Source organism: Corvus kubaryi, unplaced genomic scaffold (assembly GCF_017639235.1).
Source record: "Corvus kubaryi isolate FWS band 111438036 unplaced genomic scaffold, C.kubaryi_AGA036_p1.0 37266, whole genome shotgun sequence".
NCBI classification, from domain to species: Eukaryota; Metazoa; Chordata; class Aves; order Passeriformes; family Corvidae; genus Corvus; species Corvus kubaryi.
This window is the reverse complement of record NW_024581081.1, coordinates 2335325-2356810: the sequence shown is the minus strand read 5'-3', so window position 1 is coordinate 2356810 and position 21486 is coordinate 2335325. Positions and strand designations below refer to the sequence as shown.

At 36.1% G+C, this 21486-nt stretch overlaps 1 protein-coding gene across 17 annotated transcripts in view; it reads right to left on the bottom strand.

The window, feature by feature from the left end:
- Positions 1-557: 557 nt before the first annotated feature.
- Positions 558-21486, bottom strand: part of QKI (QKI, KH domain containing RNA binding) — a 157544-nt gene continuing 136615 nt past the window's right edge. For 6 of the 17 annotated variants that reach the window (XM_042025073.1, XM_042025075.1, XM_042025078.1 and 3 more), the window contains 3 exons: positions 19613-19909; positions 16886-16960; positions 9036-12166 (listed from right to left, as the gene is read on the bottom strand). In XM_042025073.1, coding sequence (XP_041881007.1) covers positions 12150-12166; positions 16886-16960; positions 19613-19909 — 389 coding nt within the window. In that variant the 3' untranslated portion in view covers positions 9036-12149. Of the gene's footprint in view, positions 3020-9035; positions 12167-16885; positions 16961-17018; positions 17730-18286; positions 18293-19612; positions 19910-21486 lie in introns of those variants that run through there. The other 11 variants (XM_042025074.1, XM_042025079.1, XM_042025077.1 and 8 more) reach the window with 8 other exon arrangements.

Here is a 21486-nt window from a genome sequence, read left to right as displayed (position 1 = left end):
GCCCAAAGGAATTGCTCAGAGCAGGAAGGCATGTTAGCATTGCTTGTCAAAGCTGCTGCTTCTCTGAGTCTCTTAGTGCTCTGTGCGTGTGTGAATGAGAAGAAATGAGAAGCTGTGGGGAGGGAAAAAAAATAAAATAATGAAAGCACTGCACCAGAATTGCAGTGTTTTACTGACAAGAATGTAAGTCATTGCCTGGGGAATTTATAGCCAAAATGAGTCTAATACCACAGGGCTTGATTGCCATGATTGAGTGCTTTACAAATTACTCACGTGAGCAGCCCCACTGACTGTTGGAAGGATACTTCCATGTGCACATTCTGACTCACAGTGATTAGTGACAGCAAACTGCAAGGGGAAAGGCATGACAAGGGAGAAAGTAGTCTAAGGCAACATTATTTACTGCTCCTCTCTCTCCAAAAAGAGTCAGGTGTTTGACTATTTCATTCATGGGCTGCACCTTTGTTTTAAACCAGGTGCTTGCCAGAGTGGAAATCATTTATTTTAAGGTTCCTTCACACAAGGAAGTCTGAAGACAAATCCAGAGCACGTGAAAGTCCTACTTCATCAATATAATTTATTATTATCATTGTGAGGTACAAGACAACTAATAAAACACAGTTGTTTACTTCACCAAGATAAAATTTTGGAAGAGTCTTGACTGAGGAGGTAAATCCCCACTTCTCCACCTTTCACTATACCTATGTTGGCCAAAAGCGTTTGGTTGCCAGCTGTCTTGTGGTTGAGTGTGACCAGGGATAAACTGGTTAATGTTGGATTTTGCTGAGATTAGTGATATGGTTGATGAGGTGATTTTGTTTTGTATCTACCTGCTAGCCCTGGTTCTTGCTTGAGAAAGCAAGAAAGTTGTCTCTCACAAATGGCATTTATCTCTCTCCTTCCAAAGCAAATTGAAAGCTCACTGAAAAATTGGTATCCCAAATGTAACCATTCACAACTACAAGCCTGAAGCTGCAAAAACTGTTGTTCTTGCTTCGAAGTTAATTATTTTAAGGCATTTCAGTTTTAAAAATTGTATGTTATGCTGAGAGTTGAACAATGTGAACCTCACATGATTGCAGAGGAAATCTCACTCCTGCCAACCAGATTCTCAATATAATTCCATTTTTTTCTTGGTCCTCCCAGGTCTCAAGCACTGTCAGTGCTCCCCACATCTACATTTCACTGGCAGAGACAAAGCAGTGCTGTTTCCCAAAACTGTATCTCTGTCCCTTTGCCTCTCCTTGGACTTGCCAACTGTGAAAAACTGGAATGCAGCTCAGTCCATCCTCAATGAGCCTGCAGGATTCAGATTGTTATGAACACAATCATAGAATACCAGATTGAAAGGGATTGCAAGGACCATCTAGTCCAACCTTTTTTGGTAAAAGCAAGGTCTAGATGTGAGCTAGTATGCTGTCCAGCTGAACCTTAAAGGTGTCCAAAATTGGAGAATCCACCATTTCTCTGGGGAGATTATTCCAATGGCTGCTATCCTCCCTGTAAAAAAATTTTCTCTTGCATCCAACCAGAATCTTCCCAGGAGTTACTTGTGCCCATCATTTCTTGAGATGGCCATCCCTTGAGACAGCACTACTGGTAGGTACCCACTGAAGTGATCTGGTTTGAGACTAGGACTCAGCTGGCCTACAAGATTCTGCAAACTCTTTGTATCATGGGTTTGACTAAGCAAGAAGTCAGAGGTATTTTGTTTTGCTTTCATGCTTTATTCTTAAGTACATTCATGATTATGAGACACTTGGACATTGTGATGATACCGGAGTACACTCAGCATTGTACTGCTTGAGCACTCTACAGACTCGAATGCAGCCATCCACAGCTTGCACTCCACTGGGGTTCTCCTGTTAGCCTCATTTCACTGACAGGAAACTGAGGGACAAAGATGCAGAACAAGAGCGCCAAAGGTACTTGAGTAAAAGAGTAGCTCTCGTTATGGGTAGCTGGGGAATGCAAAAGGCAAAGTTACAGCCATACATGCTGTGTATGTGGAAACAGGGAGAAACATATCCGAGAGATGGGCCCAAGCAGCCAAGCTGCCCAGCTGGTTACTGTGGGTGTGGTGGAAAGATGGGGATTTATCAATCAGTGCTTTCCCTTCTGCACTCAGGCAGGTATATTGTCTCTGGGTACCAGGGGTTTTCTTTTTTGCTGATGATGTTGCTTGAAACCAACAAAAGACAGTAAGGCTATGGTGTTTTCTTTTCTGGAAGACCATAAAAACAATTCTTTTGATGAAAACCTAGGTGACCACACTCTGTATTTTGATACATCGCTTCAGGTGATGGTGGTACTTTGTGGATTTGGCTGCAGGGGTCTTGCCCAAAACTGCAAAAATCATCAGCAATGAAAGAAGCATCTCAAAACCAGGTGTTCCAGACATTAGATTTATGCCCTCACTATTAAAATATTTCTCTTCCATCTGCTCATATGGAGTCATGTGTATGTAAAACAGGCTTTCTAAATAGTGTACACTTGAACATCCTGATCTAGACCTGAAGTCTTGCTTGTTGTCTTTCTGTAGCAAGAACGACCTGGGCCACCTCGCCATCCTAATGAAGGGAGCATTTGTCTATGCAATGCAAGACAGCATGGAAGGGGGCAGGGCAGAACCTTAGAATAAAAGAACAAGAAATTCAAATTAGGCCAAAGAAGGGAAAAATTTCCAACAGAGAAATTAACAAGCTTGCTTAAGATAACAGGAAGATATGGTAAACCAGTTCTTCAAGGACCGAGATAATTTCAATTTTCTTCACTTAAAATTCCAGCCTACAGTCTCTGATGAACTTCTTGTCAACACAGCATGGGCTTGACAGTGCTGCTCTTGTTTAGGGTTGTCTCCTCTTCTTGCCCCATATAAAAGTCCAAAGTAATTTTTAGTCATCTGTTCAGGACAGGGTTCAAAGCTCTGACATTATTATTTATCTTCTTTCAGTCCACATTGGAATACATTTCCTATTTTCTCTCAGAAACAAAGCTGAAGATCTGCTTCACTCGTTGCCTTTCAGGGAAAGAATCAAAATTATCTTATCACTAAGGTTATATAGGAAAAGTCACACATGGGCATGCAAGCAATGGCCTTGTGGCCCCCTCAGCAGTACTGGATCCACTCTTCATGAAAGATCATGAAAATGATCCAGAGATTTATTAGAGTAGTATGCATGTGAAGGTCTCCAAATTGCACCCTAAAAACAAGACATGGAATTTGCCACAGCAATTAATATGCAGTAACATCTCCAAAATGGTAACGATATTTGAACTTTTGATGATTCTTTTGATGAACTTTTGGTTAGCAGATAGGCTAACAAATAAACTGTGCCCCCTGCATCACAAATCACAATGTTTTACCCAGTATCTGAGGTCAAGACCTTAAAAAGGCTGTGCTCTATGAAAAGGCACAGATGTAGGAGTGATCTGCAGTATCTTGTCATTTCACTACCTCTGAACTGCTCAAGGTACAGTCTTACTCTCATGAAAACCACCTTGTCTGGAAATCGTAATTGGAAAGGTGTAGAAACTAACAAGACAAATATTACACAAACATTTCATTGTGGGTTTCTAATGCACATAACACAGTGAGCCTCTAAAACAGTGATCCCAGTATCTTTATCATGTATTAACACATTTCCTGTAACACTCTTGCCCACTCAACCTGCCGTTTTACTGAAGTAACTTCAATTAAAAAAAATCCCTTTAAAACACTGCTCTACAGACTGATACATCTGTCACGATATTAAAAAGGCCTGGATACAAAAGATGGGGTTTCATTTTCACGTGAGTATAAAAGCAAACTAGAATCAACACTGAACACTTGTTTGCTCAATGACTGACCTATGACAAGAGGACCTGGGAACTTCCTATCTTCAGGCAGTGGAAGTACCACCTGCTTAATAAAGGCCACCCTCAGTGAACTGAAAATCTACAGAATTCATTCTGAAAAGGTTCCACAAACAAAAATAGTTTCTCTGCTTAGCCTCTTGTCCTTGTAAGGGGCTTACAAACACATGAACTTTAGAGAAAACAGCTTCATTTACTGATAAGCTGCTGAAATGATGCAGTCTTGAAGAGTGCCATTATTTGATGGTTTTTTTCCTTGAACCTCACCTCTGAGTTTATTCACTTTACTCTTCAAAGTAGTAACTGTATTTATTGCTGAAGATGAAAACACTCTAAAAATGCTGTGGCAGAAATTAAAAAGGACAAATATATGGTATATTACTTTGTGAAAAAAAAAAAACAAAACCCCACCCCTTTTTTGAGAGTTACTGATTATTTGTGATTGTTAATTTTTATCGAGTTCAACTCAACAGGAACTGGCTGTCAGTTGTCTACTTTTAACTATTTGGGAACTTCAGAGGGGCACCAAGAAAACAGTTGGATAAAGTCTCTTTCTACGTTTGCTGGTAGACGTGAATGCCAACATGAAACACAGTAATTTCTGACCCTGCACTTCGTACTCTTCGCTGTGAATGTCTCTCATTATTTTGACACTGATAATGGTTAAGTTTGTATTTCCTCAAGGGAACTACAGTAACTGTAGTAAAACGAGGAGCCATCTAGTAAGGTCAGGCCATCCCCCATAAACATACCAAACCACACAGACAGTGCTGGTAGAATGGTGATAAAGTCTGTTGATAAAAATTTTCCAGTCTTTAAACTCCACATCTAACTTTAACTTGTAGACCTATAAATGCAATTCCTAAAATGAACGTGACCATAAACAGGTATTACTGACTTGGTGCAAGAGGGAAGGAAGGTCAGCACAATTCTGTTCTCTAGGGATCCGGATGGATGAAGGAGGGGGTTTACACAGTGCAGCCAGAGACAGCACAGCAAGTGAGGCTGTGCCCACACTCCAGACCAGGACTGCAGGGCACAGGCACCTGGCACTCAGACTAACAGCAAAGATGATAGGGGCTGCTTTACCTGCTCAAGTGGCACATGCCAAACAGCATCCCTACATTCTGTGAACTTCGGAGTTCAGCTAGCTCAGACACACCTATACACCACTACTTTGGTGAGACTCATCATGGAAGGTGTCTTTGAAAACTAATTATGCCAAATTTTTCATCCTTGCTGGGAGTGCAGAAGGGTACCTTAGCACTGGCATTTAACCTCCTCTCCCCTACTCAACCAGATTTCTTAAGATGCCACTCTTATCTACTTCACTTATTTCTGAAGCAAACATTTTTTTATTTAAGCAGTATGAAGTGGAAGAAATTTTTAGCAAAGAATACCTTGATAAAAGAAATTGTCCTTAACTAAAACCAGGCATAATCACATAAATGAAAGTGTAGAACACCATAATCTAGTTCTTCTCCAAAGTGTGTTTCTCGCCAGGTTCACAGTAGGTGGGGTGGCAGACATCTTGATTTTTCACCGTAATCAGAAACCATGCCCCAAACCAGTATGTTAACATTATAGTAAAGTAACACTCCTCTTTCTTATTTGCTCTGAACAATTTTAACAGTTATGCCTACAAAATTACAGTAACATCAAAATCACTTGGTCATCTTCGAGAGATTTATAGAATTGGTGCATCCACATATCCATATGCAAGATGTGTATTGCACGTTTATGGTATATAATGCGTACTTCCTTCTTTTACAGTTACAAACAACAGCATAAAGCAAAATATACCCTGATAATTGGACAACCATGAAAGTTTAAGCCTCTTCAACAATTAACATCTTTCATAACACTGCTAGAAGCATTAATGAAAATTTAAGTGTGAAAAATGTACATTCTTTATTCTGTTGTTTAGATACAGAATAAAATTTAACTTTTCAGAAAATAAAACTATAGCTATAGCATTGAGAGCTGTCAGTTTTCTTTTGAGGATAAAGTACATGCACCTTTTTCCAGTTACTTTATTGCACATAATGTACAGTCATAAATGGTGTTTATTTACATGTGTTTTGGCAATGTCCATGTTTGCTTTTCCCCTCAGAATACATTATTTTGCACAAACAAAACCTCAAATGTTTCACACAAACTGCCATAGTACAAGTCAAAGCATTTATGTATATATGTCACTTTGTTGTTGCTGTATTTTCAATTAATTCTACAAAGAGTTTCAGATCTCAGCTAATCTTTGCCTTGGGAGGCAAAGTCCTCCCAGTTAGTCTTGTTGTCAAAGACGGACACCCAAACTGCAGGCACCAAGAAATTAGGACTGTAACCTGCTGTGGCTAAGCCCCAGCCCCTATGCACCACCTGCAATTAGTACGCAGGCACAGAGAAGAAAGAGCACTATACTTTCGTCAACCAGTTTGATTCAACATTGATTACCACGTGCTAACGTTATGGGTCATGTGTTATTTGGACAGTATTCCAGTGTTTTAGAAAAATATATCAAGCATATTAAAACAAAACAGAAATTCCAGAAAAAACCATGTACTTCCAGCCCTAGGAATGTGTTACTCAGATTTTGTTCTGTACAATGCGCTATTTCTGATAACTGGTATTTTTATCCAGACACAAAGAACTCAGTTTCATAGACTCCTAAGTATGTTTCCGCCAAGTTAATTTCTAAATGGATGGTAACACACTTCAATGCTTCCCTGCTTTTTCAGGGCAGAAAACCTTTTAGTGGTCCCCCTCACAGAGTACAATCTGGCAATAAACCTTTCGTTACATGTAGATTTTTGACACACATTTAAAAGGTATGTTCAAATAAAAGATCAGTATTGTCAGTACACTGAACATATGCTCATTAAAAATATCTGAAGTGTGTTCTTGAAGGCACTTTATAAAACGCACAAAAATACTCTAACTGAAACCAAATTTGGTGTACTTCGGTACAACAGTTCACTTTTAAGATGTGAAGAGCACTGCTCAGAGTTTACTTTGAAAGGCCTGATGATATTTTTATTTATATGCTGACCTAATTAAAAAAACCCCAAAACCTAAGATAAATCCCACTTTATTGGATCAAAGAGCAATTATCTAATTGTCTTGAATGTATGATCTTTCAAATGTTAAGACAATTTAACCTCAGAATAATAAGAAAGAAAAAGAAGCTAACTTCAGTGATTTAGCAATATTGAAGTCATCCTCAAATTCAGTTCTAAAAACAGTTCATATCTTTCCTGTAAGCAGGCAAAGTAAAAAATAGTTAAATTTTCAGACAGGCACTCAGGTAAGTTGAGAAATGCCTTTGGTGGACAACAATAATAGTGTATTATTTTGATTTTAGAGTTTCCCTATTTTTTTCTGTCCTTCAGCTTTAAAGTACTACAAAATTTACAGCAACTTTCACTATGGCATATACTGAAGAATGAGATGAAAATGCACTGTGGACAAAGTATGACAGTAGTTAATATCTATTGATAAAAATAAAAAATAATAAAAATATCACAGAAAAGCAGTAGTTCTCAGAATAGAAGTATTCTTCAATATAAAACATTAAAGTTTTGTTCCATCTGAATAGTTTCACTTATACTGGATAGAGTACTTCACCAAACTAAATGTGTGCCTCTGATAAAATTCTTTAAGATTATAAATTATTTGCTCTGTAATGACACTTGTTCCATTATCCAGTCAAAAGGTCCTGATATTATCTGTTGTAATTACCTAATATTCTTATCATCTGCCTGTGGCTGAGTTTTAGGATAGCAACATGATCTGTTAAATTTAAAAAAAAAATTCTGCACAAGTGAAACTATTCAAAAGGTATTGGTATTTCAGCTCTACCTAAAATTTTTCTAAAACGAAGAACTACATGCCATTAGAAAACCAACAAACATCATGAAAGCTAGACTATTTTTCTCCATAAAATAAAGATGCATAAAATTTTAATTACTAGCAATACTGTGAGAACTCTATTTATACAGTTTTATATAGCATGTATTTCAAGATAAATAGTTTGAAACGTCATAAATTAAAGGAGGAATTTGAACAGATTCAGACTCCTCATCTGGAATTTTACTATCTATAGGAAAAAAATGGGACTTCCAGGAAGAAATCCATCAACATCTGAAAAGTTATCTACATCGAGGATGTCCCTTGATATTAGTGGTAATTACTGCCCACTCAAGATTACCAATCCAGGAGAACTACCTGGGAAATATGAAGGAGGCTCAGATAGTGTAGTTCTAAGAAAGGGGAAGCATTTCTGTAAAAATATTTGCATAGATGTACATTCAAAACAGCATTTTCACAATTTCAATTCCCTGCATTCATGTTGCTCCAGTCATCCACAGGGATAAAGATCACATAAAGGCAGCTCTGGAATTTGAAATGGATATTGCTTGGTAATTTAGTGAAAGGTGTATTTTTGTACTTTCTGCAGTCATTAGGAAAAAAAAACAGTTTGACCTTTGGCTTACAGAAGTTGTACTCCCCTGAGCTAGGCAATACTGACAGACTACAGCAGAAGTACCATAAAAAAAAGTTACTTGAAATAGCATGGCATAAATAAGGCACTTTTGCCAAAGGAAACCCCCAGGTTTTGTATTTCAATGTACAGCAGTTTTATCCAGAAATATTTTCTGCTTAGAAATGTCACATGATGCAACAGTGAAACAGGTGCCAAAACCAACAAATCACAAATTACTGTGAGATTAATTGCAACATCTGAATGGTTCAACAAAGAATCAAACTGGTTTCTGTACACCGTCACGATTTACCAATACACTGGCATCTTTTGCTCTTTTGCTGTGAGCAAACAGTAATTATTTTAGAGAAAGAAAAAGAAAGTGTGGAATTAGTAATGCAGATGCTGAAAGGCAAGTGGCGAGACACTACAAGAAGAATGCCTCAAAAAATGCTACTTTGTTCCCATTTCTACTGGCACCTATTCCCCAAGGTAAAAGGCCAGAATGACCAAAGCCAACTTAATAGTAGTGTGCAGAATGTCAGCTGACAAACAACACAAAAACAAGTCACGTTGTGTTATCTGTGGTCACGTTCTTCAGGGTTAGTCCAGTAACTCAAGACTTTACATTCTTCCGTCTTTATTTGTTTATTTTAATTAAACATGTAATGGTTAATAAACAGACATAGTCCAGAGTTAGTAGGTTGGTATTATAACATTTATTAAAATAATGCTATGGGTTAATAGAAACAGCAAAGAACCAAAGAATTAAAATGCAAGCTATGTAAAAACCCAACTAAAACCCAAATATGTCTAATGTATTCATCCAGTAGCTAACTAAAAGCCCAAGAAAGACAACACTCCCAATATAATAAAGTACTGCAAAACAATTGGCAATTTTTCAGTTATCAAAATTGTGGGTTTTGCATTTTGTATCCTTTTTTCTCAATCAGGAAAAAAATTCTTTTGAATGTTATATAACATACATATAAAACAAGATAGAAAAATACATTATAAACTTGTAACAATGGCTGTAAATACATTATCTTACATGTTTCTCATAGGCAATAGGTTGGTTATGGTACATACATAGCATGAAACTACTAAGATAATAAAGAATAGACAAATATATGTCATCTGTACGGTTACATACAAGCGACACTCCCATCTACCCACTCTAAAAAAATTACATAATACTGTCAGAAAGAAGTCTTAAAACTACTTATTTTAATAAAGAAAAAGTCATTAAAGAATGATAATACTGAGAACCAAGGCATTCAGAGATTTCAAAAGTCATGCTTTTAAGTTGATCCAAAATTTTGTCAACTAAGTTTTCAGAAGTTTGTTCAGAGCAAACATTACTTTCACATGTCACACATCTATTCCATACACTTCCCCTCCCCCCAAGTAAAAGACCTTTGATAAATGTCTAAAATGTCCAGGTTTTATCATAGTTGAGATGAAACTGGATCAAATACTGGTATTGTTTTAGCAAATCTCTCTTCAAATGTTCGAGTGTCGCAAGTTTATTCAACCAACCAACCAAAATAAAATCAAAATGGCACAGCATATACTGTAAATAAAATCAACACAACTGTATGTGTAACAGGAAGACAAAGCCGGTGGCACAATAAACAAAAATCTAGCTGAATACGAAAGGATGAATGTCTATTGCATAGTAAATAAACTGATAATTATTTCCAGGTGAGACAAGATGTTAGATGAGGTCACCATGCAGGTGCTTAAAAACGTAAGCCCTCTTAGCTTACTATTGACCTTTCACTTGGAAGCTGTGAAGATTTGCAGGAGGAGAATAAGTTGACAAGAGGGGAATAAAATTATCACCTGATATTTGCCAAGTTTAGTACTGAGCCCCACAAAATAATACTTAACGTTTTCAGAACTAAATACTGTGCGTTCAACAGCTTCAGCTCTTGCAATTGCCCAGCTAGTCGAACCTCATGTGGAAACAAGGGTTAAAAATAAAGTATAGCTGGACTTCAAATGGCTGAAGTCCCTCTCCTGCTTATCTTTTGAAGAAAAGTCAATGGGCCAGATCTAACAATAGTCAAAGACGAGCTGAAAACTACGCAACTTCCGTGCTGTTTGCCACTGCAGGAGCTGCTTGTGAAAACTGGGGACGTGAAAACTCGCTAAGCACTTTCAGTTTCATTATCCAAAGAACATCTGTTTTCTGGGTGGTGCCAAAGCCTACTATAGTTGATGTATATTTATTTCAACCAAAATCAAGAAAACTCCTCTCCATCCCTGAACAAAAATGACATAACTTCCAGCTCTACAAACATTTGTCAGCTAATAATCTCCTTTAGCATGAGACAGTCTGTATCACAGAACCCTTTGGTTTATGTTGCACAAGTACGGCATTTGCTATGATTTAAAAAGTAGAGTGGTTGAAATAATAATGGGCTGGTTTGATGAAAACTTAGCAAATACTTCACTTAATGAGATTTTGGCAAAGTCACATCACACTAGTATGGCAAAAATCAGGTAATTAATATGGTCAACTCATCATTTGTCTTCCCTCACAGCTTCTTTCACATACTGGGCGACTGAGTGGCATGCAGTAACTTTGTCTGAGGGAGAAGCTGATTATACAAGACATTTGACTAAATGACCATGAAGAAAATAAGGCACTTCCTTTTCTTTAGACTTATTCCAATACTTAAAAAATAAAAAAGAAAGACTAAAAGGCTCTTTTGGTCTTTTGTTTCTTGACAACCACCAGAAAAAATCATTTAATGAAATAAAGGGTTTCTTTGTTCTTTTTTTCTTTTTTTATAACACTTGAAAGTATAAAATGCTACATTTCCAAAAATATATTTTTTTTCTGCACCAGCACCCTTGTATAGTAAAAGTATCTACTTTTTTGTTCATTTTGTTTCAATGCACTACACTTTATCTACAATTTCATTACATGTATACAGCAAATAGGCAAGCATGGCTTTTACATCCTTAATGAAATTTTTTCTATACAGGGAGGTTTAAAAAAAATATTTGAACAGTTTGCCCAGTAATGTGACACATAATGCATGTACCTTGTTCTCATGTAATCTTCCAAGGAGATTAAAATATGGTTAAAACAATTTAAACTCGTATTTTGCTTTAATAGTGTTGCTGTTTTGTTCTCTGCATTAATGTAGTTCTGAAAAGTCATCATAATCTGCATTTCATGGCACACTTTCCTTTAAAACGTCCAATTTGGCAGGCAATAGAAAAAAGGCTGCAACATCTGCCCTTTGAGGGCACTGGTAGTGACTAAAGAGCATATCAAATTTTGAATACTTTTTGGAATCCCTTCCCCAATGACATCCCTGACCAAAGGTTCATGCATGATGCATCATCACACAGTACATTCAGAGAGAGCTTTGACTTTTTTTTTTTTTTTTTTTCTGAGAAGAAAAATATTCCTAGAAGTCTCTCACAGTAACTGCCTCTGTCATCGGGTAGTTAAGGGACATCTGTCTCCATCTCGTGCGAGGCCTCCTTACCGTTCGCTTGGGGCAGGACACTAGAGGATGATCAGTGCGGAGGGATGAGTTGGACCTTATTGCTTTACTACTATTCAGTGCAGGTTCTAGAACCACTTTCACCCAAACAGGAGAACAACAAAAAGCGGAGTTGGAGGACAACAATTTCTTTGTCTGTTTTGTTAGATGGTAAGACGAACGGACAAGTGCCCCAGCTCGCTGCACTGAAGACAGGCAAGCAAAGGCGTTTACCAGTTAACTGATCAGCAGGCAGGCATGGTCAGGTCATCATTGGGTGAAGAGTTCAGAGGTCAGAAGGTCATAGGTTAGTTGCCGGTGGCGGCTGGGTGGTTAGAAACAAAAAAAAAAACAAAACAAAAAAAAGAAAGAAAAGATAGAGAAGAGATTAGTTCCAGCTAGTGACGGCTTAATGACAACATGAAAACTAATCACAACTAATAAAAAAAACAAGCATGTTTAATTCTGACATACTGATCGACACCACCATCTACAGAATGCAATAAAATCATGACAGCCCTCCATCATGATTTGGACATGTGAAGGAGAAGCCCACTCCCACAAAACCGGTTAACAGGAGAAATAGAGATAAAATATGACTAACGACTAATGGTTAGTAGCAGTCGATGAAGGAAATTGGAAAACAAAAAACGATGAACAGTTTTTGAACTGGGTAGAAGATTTCTGCAACAACAGTCAGTGCACAGCATCAGTATCTGACTGCTATTAAGCATTAGTACCTCCCCAGGTGCAAGCATTAAAGCAACTATTAATGATGGATGTGATTATTAATAACTGGTTGTTAAAAGAATGGAGTCATCTAAGGAATTCTGGATTTAGAGAAACAATTTGGTTCAACAAACTATGGGCCAAACAAAGGGTTTTTGTTCAATAAATTTTTTATTGCCTTTCATTTATTCTATTTACAAACAACACGGAATTTCTTGGCCTCATGATACAAAGCAATACTAAACTGTAGTCTAGCAACGTAGGCATCATCGTGGAAACCAGGAAAACGCTCAGCCTGCTACTATAGCCAGCATTTTCCCGTTCGAAATACTATTTTACACATATAGGACACTTATAAAATGCACTTGCATGTAAACACTGTAGAAGTCCTGCCATTTTAAAGTCTATACTTAAAAAGCTCTAAGTACATGAAAAAATAGAGAAAATATCTAATTGATACTAATAAGGCATTTTAAAACTACAAACAGCTCTCTTTATTCATTTTCAAAGCTAATACTCTGCAAATACAATAAAATCTGACATTTCATATACATTCCTGCTTTATATTTTTATATTTTAAAAGAAGCCACCTGTAAATACTATTTTCTTTTGCAAAAAAAAGGAAAAAAGAAAAAACCAACAAAACAAAACAAAAAAATAAAACCCAAAACCACAAACAAATTACAGTAAAACATAAAAAAGTTCTCAAGTGGAAAGTTATCATTCCCAATGTTCTTGAGCTATTCCTTCTTTATTCATTCTCTCGCATTCTCCTTCACCAAACTTGGTCCACTTAACAGTAGTATGATTTTTTTTATTTTTTTTTTAAGACTCATTCAACAGCTTAATTAGAGCTAATATATTCTGAGGTTGATAAAAGTTTCTGTACTGTTGCCATTTTGACTAAGGCAGAGGAGATGAAAGTGAGAAAGGTATTCAGTGCAAAGTCAGATTTGTGCCATTACATAAAATGAAGTCCAGTAGGTGTAATATTCACAGATACCATCAATTTAACAATGTTTCTTGTGGATTCATTTACTTTCACATAATAAAAGTGGCCTATCATTTAGGATACAGTTTATAACACTACAAAAAATTACTACTGTAACATAAATGAGACCAAACGCTCCCTGAATTTTTTTTCAGAATCATGCTAAGTGGGATTTGTTTAAATTAAAACAGCTGTTTCAAAAAGAAGAAAAAATAAAAATAAATATTTTATGTGGCACAATCTTACCACTTTACAGGTATACTAGAAACAGACCCTTAAAGCATTTTGATACTCATTACAATTTTGATTAAAAGGTATTAAAATTTATATATAAATTATGTGAAAATTGGTTTGGATAAAAAATTTGAGAAAATTCTCAGCATTAATATTTCTTGTGGAGTTTAAAATCAAAGCAAGCTACCTTTAAAAATACCAGTACACCTGTGATACATCCTCTGCCAAGTCTCTGGCCTTCTACAGTACACACAGGTTTGTCAACTGTGCAACACCATTTACAGTTTATTACAATTAAATCAGTCAGTCTCTCTGTTATATGAATCAAATTTGATTTTGTATTATTTATAAACTGGGGGTTTATTCTGAGTTAAAACGAGCTATATTTTCAAACCCTTCACCAATTCTACATGCTTAGTTGTAAAACATTTACATATTTGGGGATTCTTGCTTTAAATGCAGTGCTTATCTCTGGAAAAAAAACCCAAACCCCAACAAAAAACCAAAACTATGCAAAGAATAAGAACTACTTAAAAAGTGAATGCAGTAGTACTACAAAGTCATCTGAGAGTCAATTTAGAATTAAAAAAAAAAAAACAAAAAACAACTTTAGACCCAATGAATGCAAAGATAGATTTAGTGACATTTAACTACGTAAAAAAAAAGTATTTCGGTTTGCTGACATTGCTTTTCATGGCCATAGCTATAGAAGTATCTTGGTGATAGAACGACCATATAGGTGAATATAGCAACTACTGATAGGATTTTAATTCTACAATGTAATTTTAGTATATTAAAAGAAATTTTTATTGCTTAACAAAGTTATCTCCAAAACCTTTTGTGGAACTTTTAGATCTGTGCAGTGATAACCTAGGATTTAAAATTCAAAATACAATGATGTTCAGTTGTAAAATTAACTTTGTGTAAGTCTCTTCATACACATTTGGATTATTTAGATAAGACTTCAAAATAATGTTCTCCTGAAATATCAGCATGGTTTTCCTAAGACAGAGGTATGCATGACTTATTCCACAGGAAAAAGACGTGTATTTATTTCTCTATTTAAGACAGTGGGTTTCCAATATCGCTAGAGATGAATGCTGTTCTATGAGAAAATTGCTGCATTTTAAAAGAAGGTGAAATTATACCAATAATTAATTTAAATTACTTTTAAGTGACCCAGATGAAACATCTAGGCCCTTCAAAAAATACTTAAAATCTATGTTGAGCAAACATTACAATGATAAACTACAAATTGGTATTTTCTCCATGAAAACATCTCTATCCCCACTTTATCAGTGTATTTACTAGTTCTCTCAGGTAAATATCTAATTACACAAAAAGGTAGCCACATCTGTCACATGAAACTACCATTGCAGATCATGGAAGACCATTAGCAAAAAACTGATTTTTGCAACATCAGGTCAAACTTTCAAAGACAACCAAATCCTTACAACCTATTAGTCTTGACTGAGATAGAAAAAAAAAAAATAGCAAAGATTAGAACCTATTTCCTCTTCTTTTTTTTTTTTGTAAACATGGGCTATGACCTTCAACTGATTATGTCCTGTAGCCCCATTGAAGTGTTCTTAAGAAATGAGAACAAGCCAATGGGCTGCAAATAGTGTGCAGTGATATAAAACAATCTCATAGAAAACTAAAGTAGTGTCTTCTATCAGCTTCACACTTTCTGTAAAGCCTAAAATCATATGAAAGATAAAAGCGTAACATAAATATAGCAAATATCCAGGAGGGCCCTTTTTACTGTATTGACCAGAATTTGTATTCTCTCTTGTAGCTAATTTATGGAAGGAAGGTTGTGAGAAGTGAAGTGTAGTCAATGTTAAGAGATGTCAGATCTGTCACTGGAATTTGGCTTTTGAATATTACAGTATCATGGAAACCTGCACAACATTGATCTGGATGAGAGTAGAATAATAATACTTGGCGCATAATGCTTTGCATCCTCAAAGCCCTGTACAAAACAAGAACCCCCACAACACCCCTGTGAGGTAGGGAAGTATTATTATCCTTATTTGACCAATGGGAAACCATACACAGAGAGATTAAATGACTTGCTGAAACCCACAGTGAGTCAGCAGCAGGGATGGGGTAAGAACTCATCCCCCACACTGCTTCCTAGCCAATGTCAATAAACCGAAAATATCAGTTTTCTCAATAAGCTTAAACACTTCATTCAGGGGTCCAAAGGCATGACACTTGATAAACAGGAGAAAAATGAAGATTTACTTTCCATTCAAGGGTTAAAGAGAGATGCCCAAATATTGGATGTCATCTCACCAACAGGTCTTCAAAAGTTGTTTCTCCTTCAGGTTACACATTTTAGCAGCAAAAGGCAAATACCAAGAAATAGATTTTGGAAAAAAAAAAAAAAAACAACAAAACAAAACCAAAAAACAAACCAACCTCCCTTCCCCTAACCCATACTAATTCAAACTCAAACAACTTTTGAAGTTATCTTCACAGCCCTTACCTTTCTGAATTCAGTTAGGTATCTGAGAACATGCATCCTCCTCATAATATACAGTACAGTGGCTCAAAAGTTTATTGGAAAAAAAGGAATCTAAATCTTCAGATTTCTCCAAACACAGACAGGAGGCATTTATTCCTTTACTTCTTTCTCATTAAGCAACCATCCATTCATTTTATTTTGCAACACCAATCTGATATTTCCACACCAATTAAAAGAACGAACTTTGAGTTTGAATTAGTATGGGTTGGGAGGAGAGAGTGGAAGTGGGGAACATGACCAAATTAATTATTGCAGCACTGATTTCATAGCGTTTTCTGATGCAGATAGATGTTTCATTCTTAAAACTGAATCAGTTATAGAATTTCTGTTAAATATATCAAAGTATCTGTCTTTAAATTGAGCCGGGAAAGCTAAGTTTAGAAATTTTTTTTTAAACCACAAGCATTCCCAAAGCTTTAAAATATTAACTGTCCAGGTTTTTGAGAAAAATCACGAATGGGTCAAGATAGGGTATTTGGTTAACCAGCTGTGGTGTTGCAAACCTCATGTACACTCAAAGCACTTCTTACAAACAAGAACTGCAGAACTAAACTAACCTCGGTCTGCGGTCACAATCCTTTGGTAAGGATGGACACGCATATCGTGCCTTCGAACTTTAGTAGCCACCGCACCTAGTTAAATTGCAATTACCAAGACAAAGTTAGAAAACATTCACAGAAAACATTAACAGCAGGTTTATCAAAATGGATTTAAATGATCATTAACTACAAAAGTTCATTTTAAGAAAAGCAACAAGTTAAGGCACAGTAGTTTCAAATCTTAATCTTAAAAAGGAGTTTATCTGTGCAGATTAATATTGCATTTATTTTAAACATCCTGGCCTTAACCTGTTTAATCCATTCATTTACAATCCCAAAATTACAGTATTTCATGAAATCTATTAGACCCAAGCACATTTAAGCTTTACTAGTCACATATTCACTGAAGTGCCTTTCTTGCAGCAGGACTATTTTAAATAATGCCATCTTTAATACTGACAATTATTTGCTAACCTTAAGATCACTTCCAGTTCTACCACAAAAAAAAGTTTTAAAGCAATTCTTCAAGCCTACAGATTGTGATTTTAAACTTTAAGTCAATAAGTATGAACTGCAATGAATTAGGTGATTAGTAAAGCAAACACTATATAGAACACTTAGCAGTCAGTATACTACTATACACTCATAAATTACAGCTACTCTGTAATAATAGGACCTAATCCAAATTAATAGCACTATTTTATTTTAAATCTATGTGCAAAAAAGTGCATGTAAGTCACTGACTGCTAGGCCAAGCTTTTTTCAAGGCTGCTGAAACTAAGCATTTGTTAAAATTCAGATCTGATGAAGGATCAGTTAAGACCGTTCTTGAATTCTTAGCCTTTCGTTGGGAAAGCCATACCTGAAGATAAAAGGAAGGGAATTGAAAGTTAGTCACCAACTAAAAGTTGATCTCAACACCAACATCCCGAAAAATATTGATAGGGATGCATTTCTCTGCCATTTTTAACAGAATTATTTTAAAACATCCTAAAGGTCCACCACAAAAATGGACAAAATACTATAAATGAGAATGAGCATATAACAAAATAAACTCAGTGAACCCCAAATTTAATACAATTAACTCTATACAATTGCTCAGAGAATAGAGCAGATGTATTAAGAGTTATTGATTCTAGGCAGCTTAAGTGGGAGTGTGGGGGTTTTTTTCCCTGCCCCCTTTTCCTTTTTTAAATAACATCTTCTTGATGAGGTCTGTTTTGGGCAATACACCTCACACAGTTAAGCCCAGGAGTATACAGTGGTTTCAGATACCATTTTAGAAGTAATTTTTATTTTTCCCTCCTATCTCTTTATAGAAAATCCTGTGAGAAATCGAAGTCCCTGCTTTGTAATAAACTTTGGAATTATGTTTTTATTTACTTGCTATTAACTGAATTCAGGAGAGGGGTTTACCACTAAGAGCTGATAGCTACTTTGATAACTCCCTGTGACTTGACTTTAGCCCAGGATGCACTCACAGACTGGGGGTAGAGGAGCTAGGGAGAATATTTACATATTTGTGGGAAATTAATAAATGATAATGTTATCATATGCTCCCTGAACTTGGCTATGAGTTAACTAACAACAACCATAAACTGACAGATGTAGTGCATACTTTTGTCCTACTAGAATTTTTGGTATTGATTCACTAATCCTGCAAGACAGAAGTCTGAAATACATTTTCTTTTTTACTGTACATGATGTGGAAACATGCACACATACAGATAACTCACCAAGTATTTGTCACATGAAACACTGATTTTTTGCAATACTTTCAACAAAATATTGACTTTTAACCTTATTGTCCAGTGTTCATTAGAGATGTTTAGAATTTGTGTAAATCAATAACTGCCACTGAACAAAGATCAAAGTCCTATAAAATCAACATTATGCAGCACCAAGGTCATACGCAATTCAGAACAAACTGGAGAGAAAAGATTATTTAGATTCTGTAGAGGGTAGGGAAGGAAGAAACTACTGGAACTGCCTGTTCCATATTGGCCAGTTAACTGAATTGTCACGGCTGCTTTATCATTCTTGCCTTCACACACCAAGTCAGCGGTCTGAAATATTAGGAATGATGGGACATTTCAATGCAATGTATATAAAAGAAGCCATCAGTAAAGCTGCTAGTTTTATCGTCCTTTGGTCAGAACTTGGTTTGCTTTATATTCATTCACCGAAATAATTTTCTGCTCAAGGTATGATTTAGAGCTTTCTGACACCGAGAAGAGATTTATCAGTTGCGTACTAAATAAAGAAACAAAAACTCCAACTGAACGAAGACTTTTCCACTCCCTCCAGTTTTGCTACTAATACAATATAGCAAAATAACAAGTCCTCTCTTCCAGAAATTGCTGGATGTTAATTTATGTTAAAGAGAATACAAACTAATCTGTTATTCATGGGAGCCCAGATGACATGTAATAGACATCAACTTGTATTTAACTGGTTTTTTCCCTTGCCTATGTATCTACCATCTAATATCATACAAACATGAAGATTTTATTTTCGGTAAATTTATTAATATAAACTAAGCACACACATTCAGGAATGCCAAATACATTTAAAATGTTTAAGAGCTGCACACCATTTGAGCAGCTCTCCTAGGCAGTTTTGATATACCTGAGATAAGTTTGTTGCTTCAGATTTTTTTCTTTGAGCACCATGAACCTCTACCTCGCAAACACAACAGAAGCATAAGCAATGCATTCTCCAGTCATCCACATGCGAAGATCTTACCTAATACACCACTAGGTTCAATAGGGTACTCAAGGATTGATGTAGCTGGTGCCAGCGTGTAGGGGTATTCATATGGTGTGTAAATTAAGCCGGCCTCAGGTCCGGGTGGAACTATTGCAGCGGTGGGATGAGGAGTTCCGTTTGGCATGACAGCGGTTTGTATTTGTCTGATCAAAGGCATTATGGTAGGGCCAGCTGGCGTAGGAGTACGCAGGGCAGCTGGTGGGAGAACAGGCGCAGGCCCAGTGATAATCCTTGGAGCCTGGGCTGTTGCTGCAAGAGAAAAGGCAAGGGCTGCTACAGTAAGCAAAGAAATTCAGAGGAAAGTATGGAGATAGCAGTACAAAACGTGGAAAGAATGGGAAAAAAGGGAAAAAGTAGGAAAGAAGAAAAATAAAAGGAAATCATTAGTACATGCGTTGATCACACAGTGCCAAAGCACACCATTCAAATGCAAACAGCTTTCCATTTTCCAGTGTGATTAAGTATGAACATGCAAAATAAAAAAGGCATTGTAAAACAGTGAGGTAGATTTCTCAAACAGGTTACACAGCACGAAAGCTCCATTTAGACCACATTTCTTCATTTATGCTATCAAGACTGCATGAGACTGAGATGCATGCAGGAAATACAAGGAAAATACTGTCACAATCAAATACAGAGTACAAAATTTAGTGCATCTATAGAGTCCACAGACATTCAGTTATGCAGAGCTGCTGTATGAGTCTAGAGTTTTTATATGTCTTAAAACTGCATTTAAACATATACACAATTCCCATTTCCAGGATCAGTGAAGTTGAAGATAACCTAGAAACATGAATCGGTCCTGTCCTACTCTAGCATGAATAAAATAGGTTTAAATTTTATTTCCGTATCAAATTTCACCAAATAAGATACTTCCTTTGTATTAGAAGTTCACTACGGCCTTGCTTAAGTTAAAGAAAATACGCAGTTTTTCTGTTTTAGTTTGGTTTTTTGTTTGTTTCTGGTGGTTTTGTTTGTTCTTTGAAGTGATGCTAGCACATTTCATTAAGTGTTATTTGAAGCTCGTTGGCACACCAGATGAACAACTTAAGCCCTAGCACATCTGCTGGTAACAGTCAATCTTATGGTTATAATTTCTATTATATTATAATCTAGGGTTATAATTTATGTATTTCTATGCACTACTGTTGATCTCCATTGATTTAATTAAGTCACAGGTGTCCTGAAAAGACAAATGTTGCTCAGATTTGAGACTGGTGCATTTTTTAAATTGCTTTTATTTTTTAAACAAAAATGCTCAGATAATTTAAAAAAGGCACTCAAATGTTTTTACTTCCTTTCGTAAACAGAAATAAACCAGTACAGCTTCTACATCTTCGACTTTTCAGTAAAATCAAAACACAAAGAGTGAAACTGTCTTATCAAATAGTTAGTATTAGTGTGGCAACACCTAGTCAAAAATTAAATAAAAAAATTCCATCCTCCCACTTACACTGGTACAACAGACCAATGGGAAAAGACCAGACAAAGAAATTGCTCAAATGAATAAAAAAATTTCTGTGCAAAAGTTTGCATGAATTTAAGCTATTCTGAAAGCTATTTTACTCATAAATTTGTAATAATTTAGAGACTACCATATATTTAAAACTTACCTAGCTTTAAATATCACAGTGTTCATTAGGGCTGAAAGATTTACCATTACCATTGTAGTGGTAAAAGCCCTTGCTTATGTCTCTTTTCAAATCAGAATAATTACACTGGTGTAAGCACTCTCAAATTGACCTAACTGCATTCCAACCTTTAAACATATTCAACATTGAAACGGGGACTGTGTGGAGAAACAAATTTGCAAGTATCAGTAGGTCCTTAGTGAAAAGCCTGATTTAACT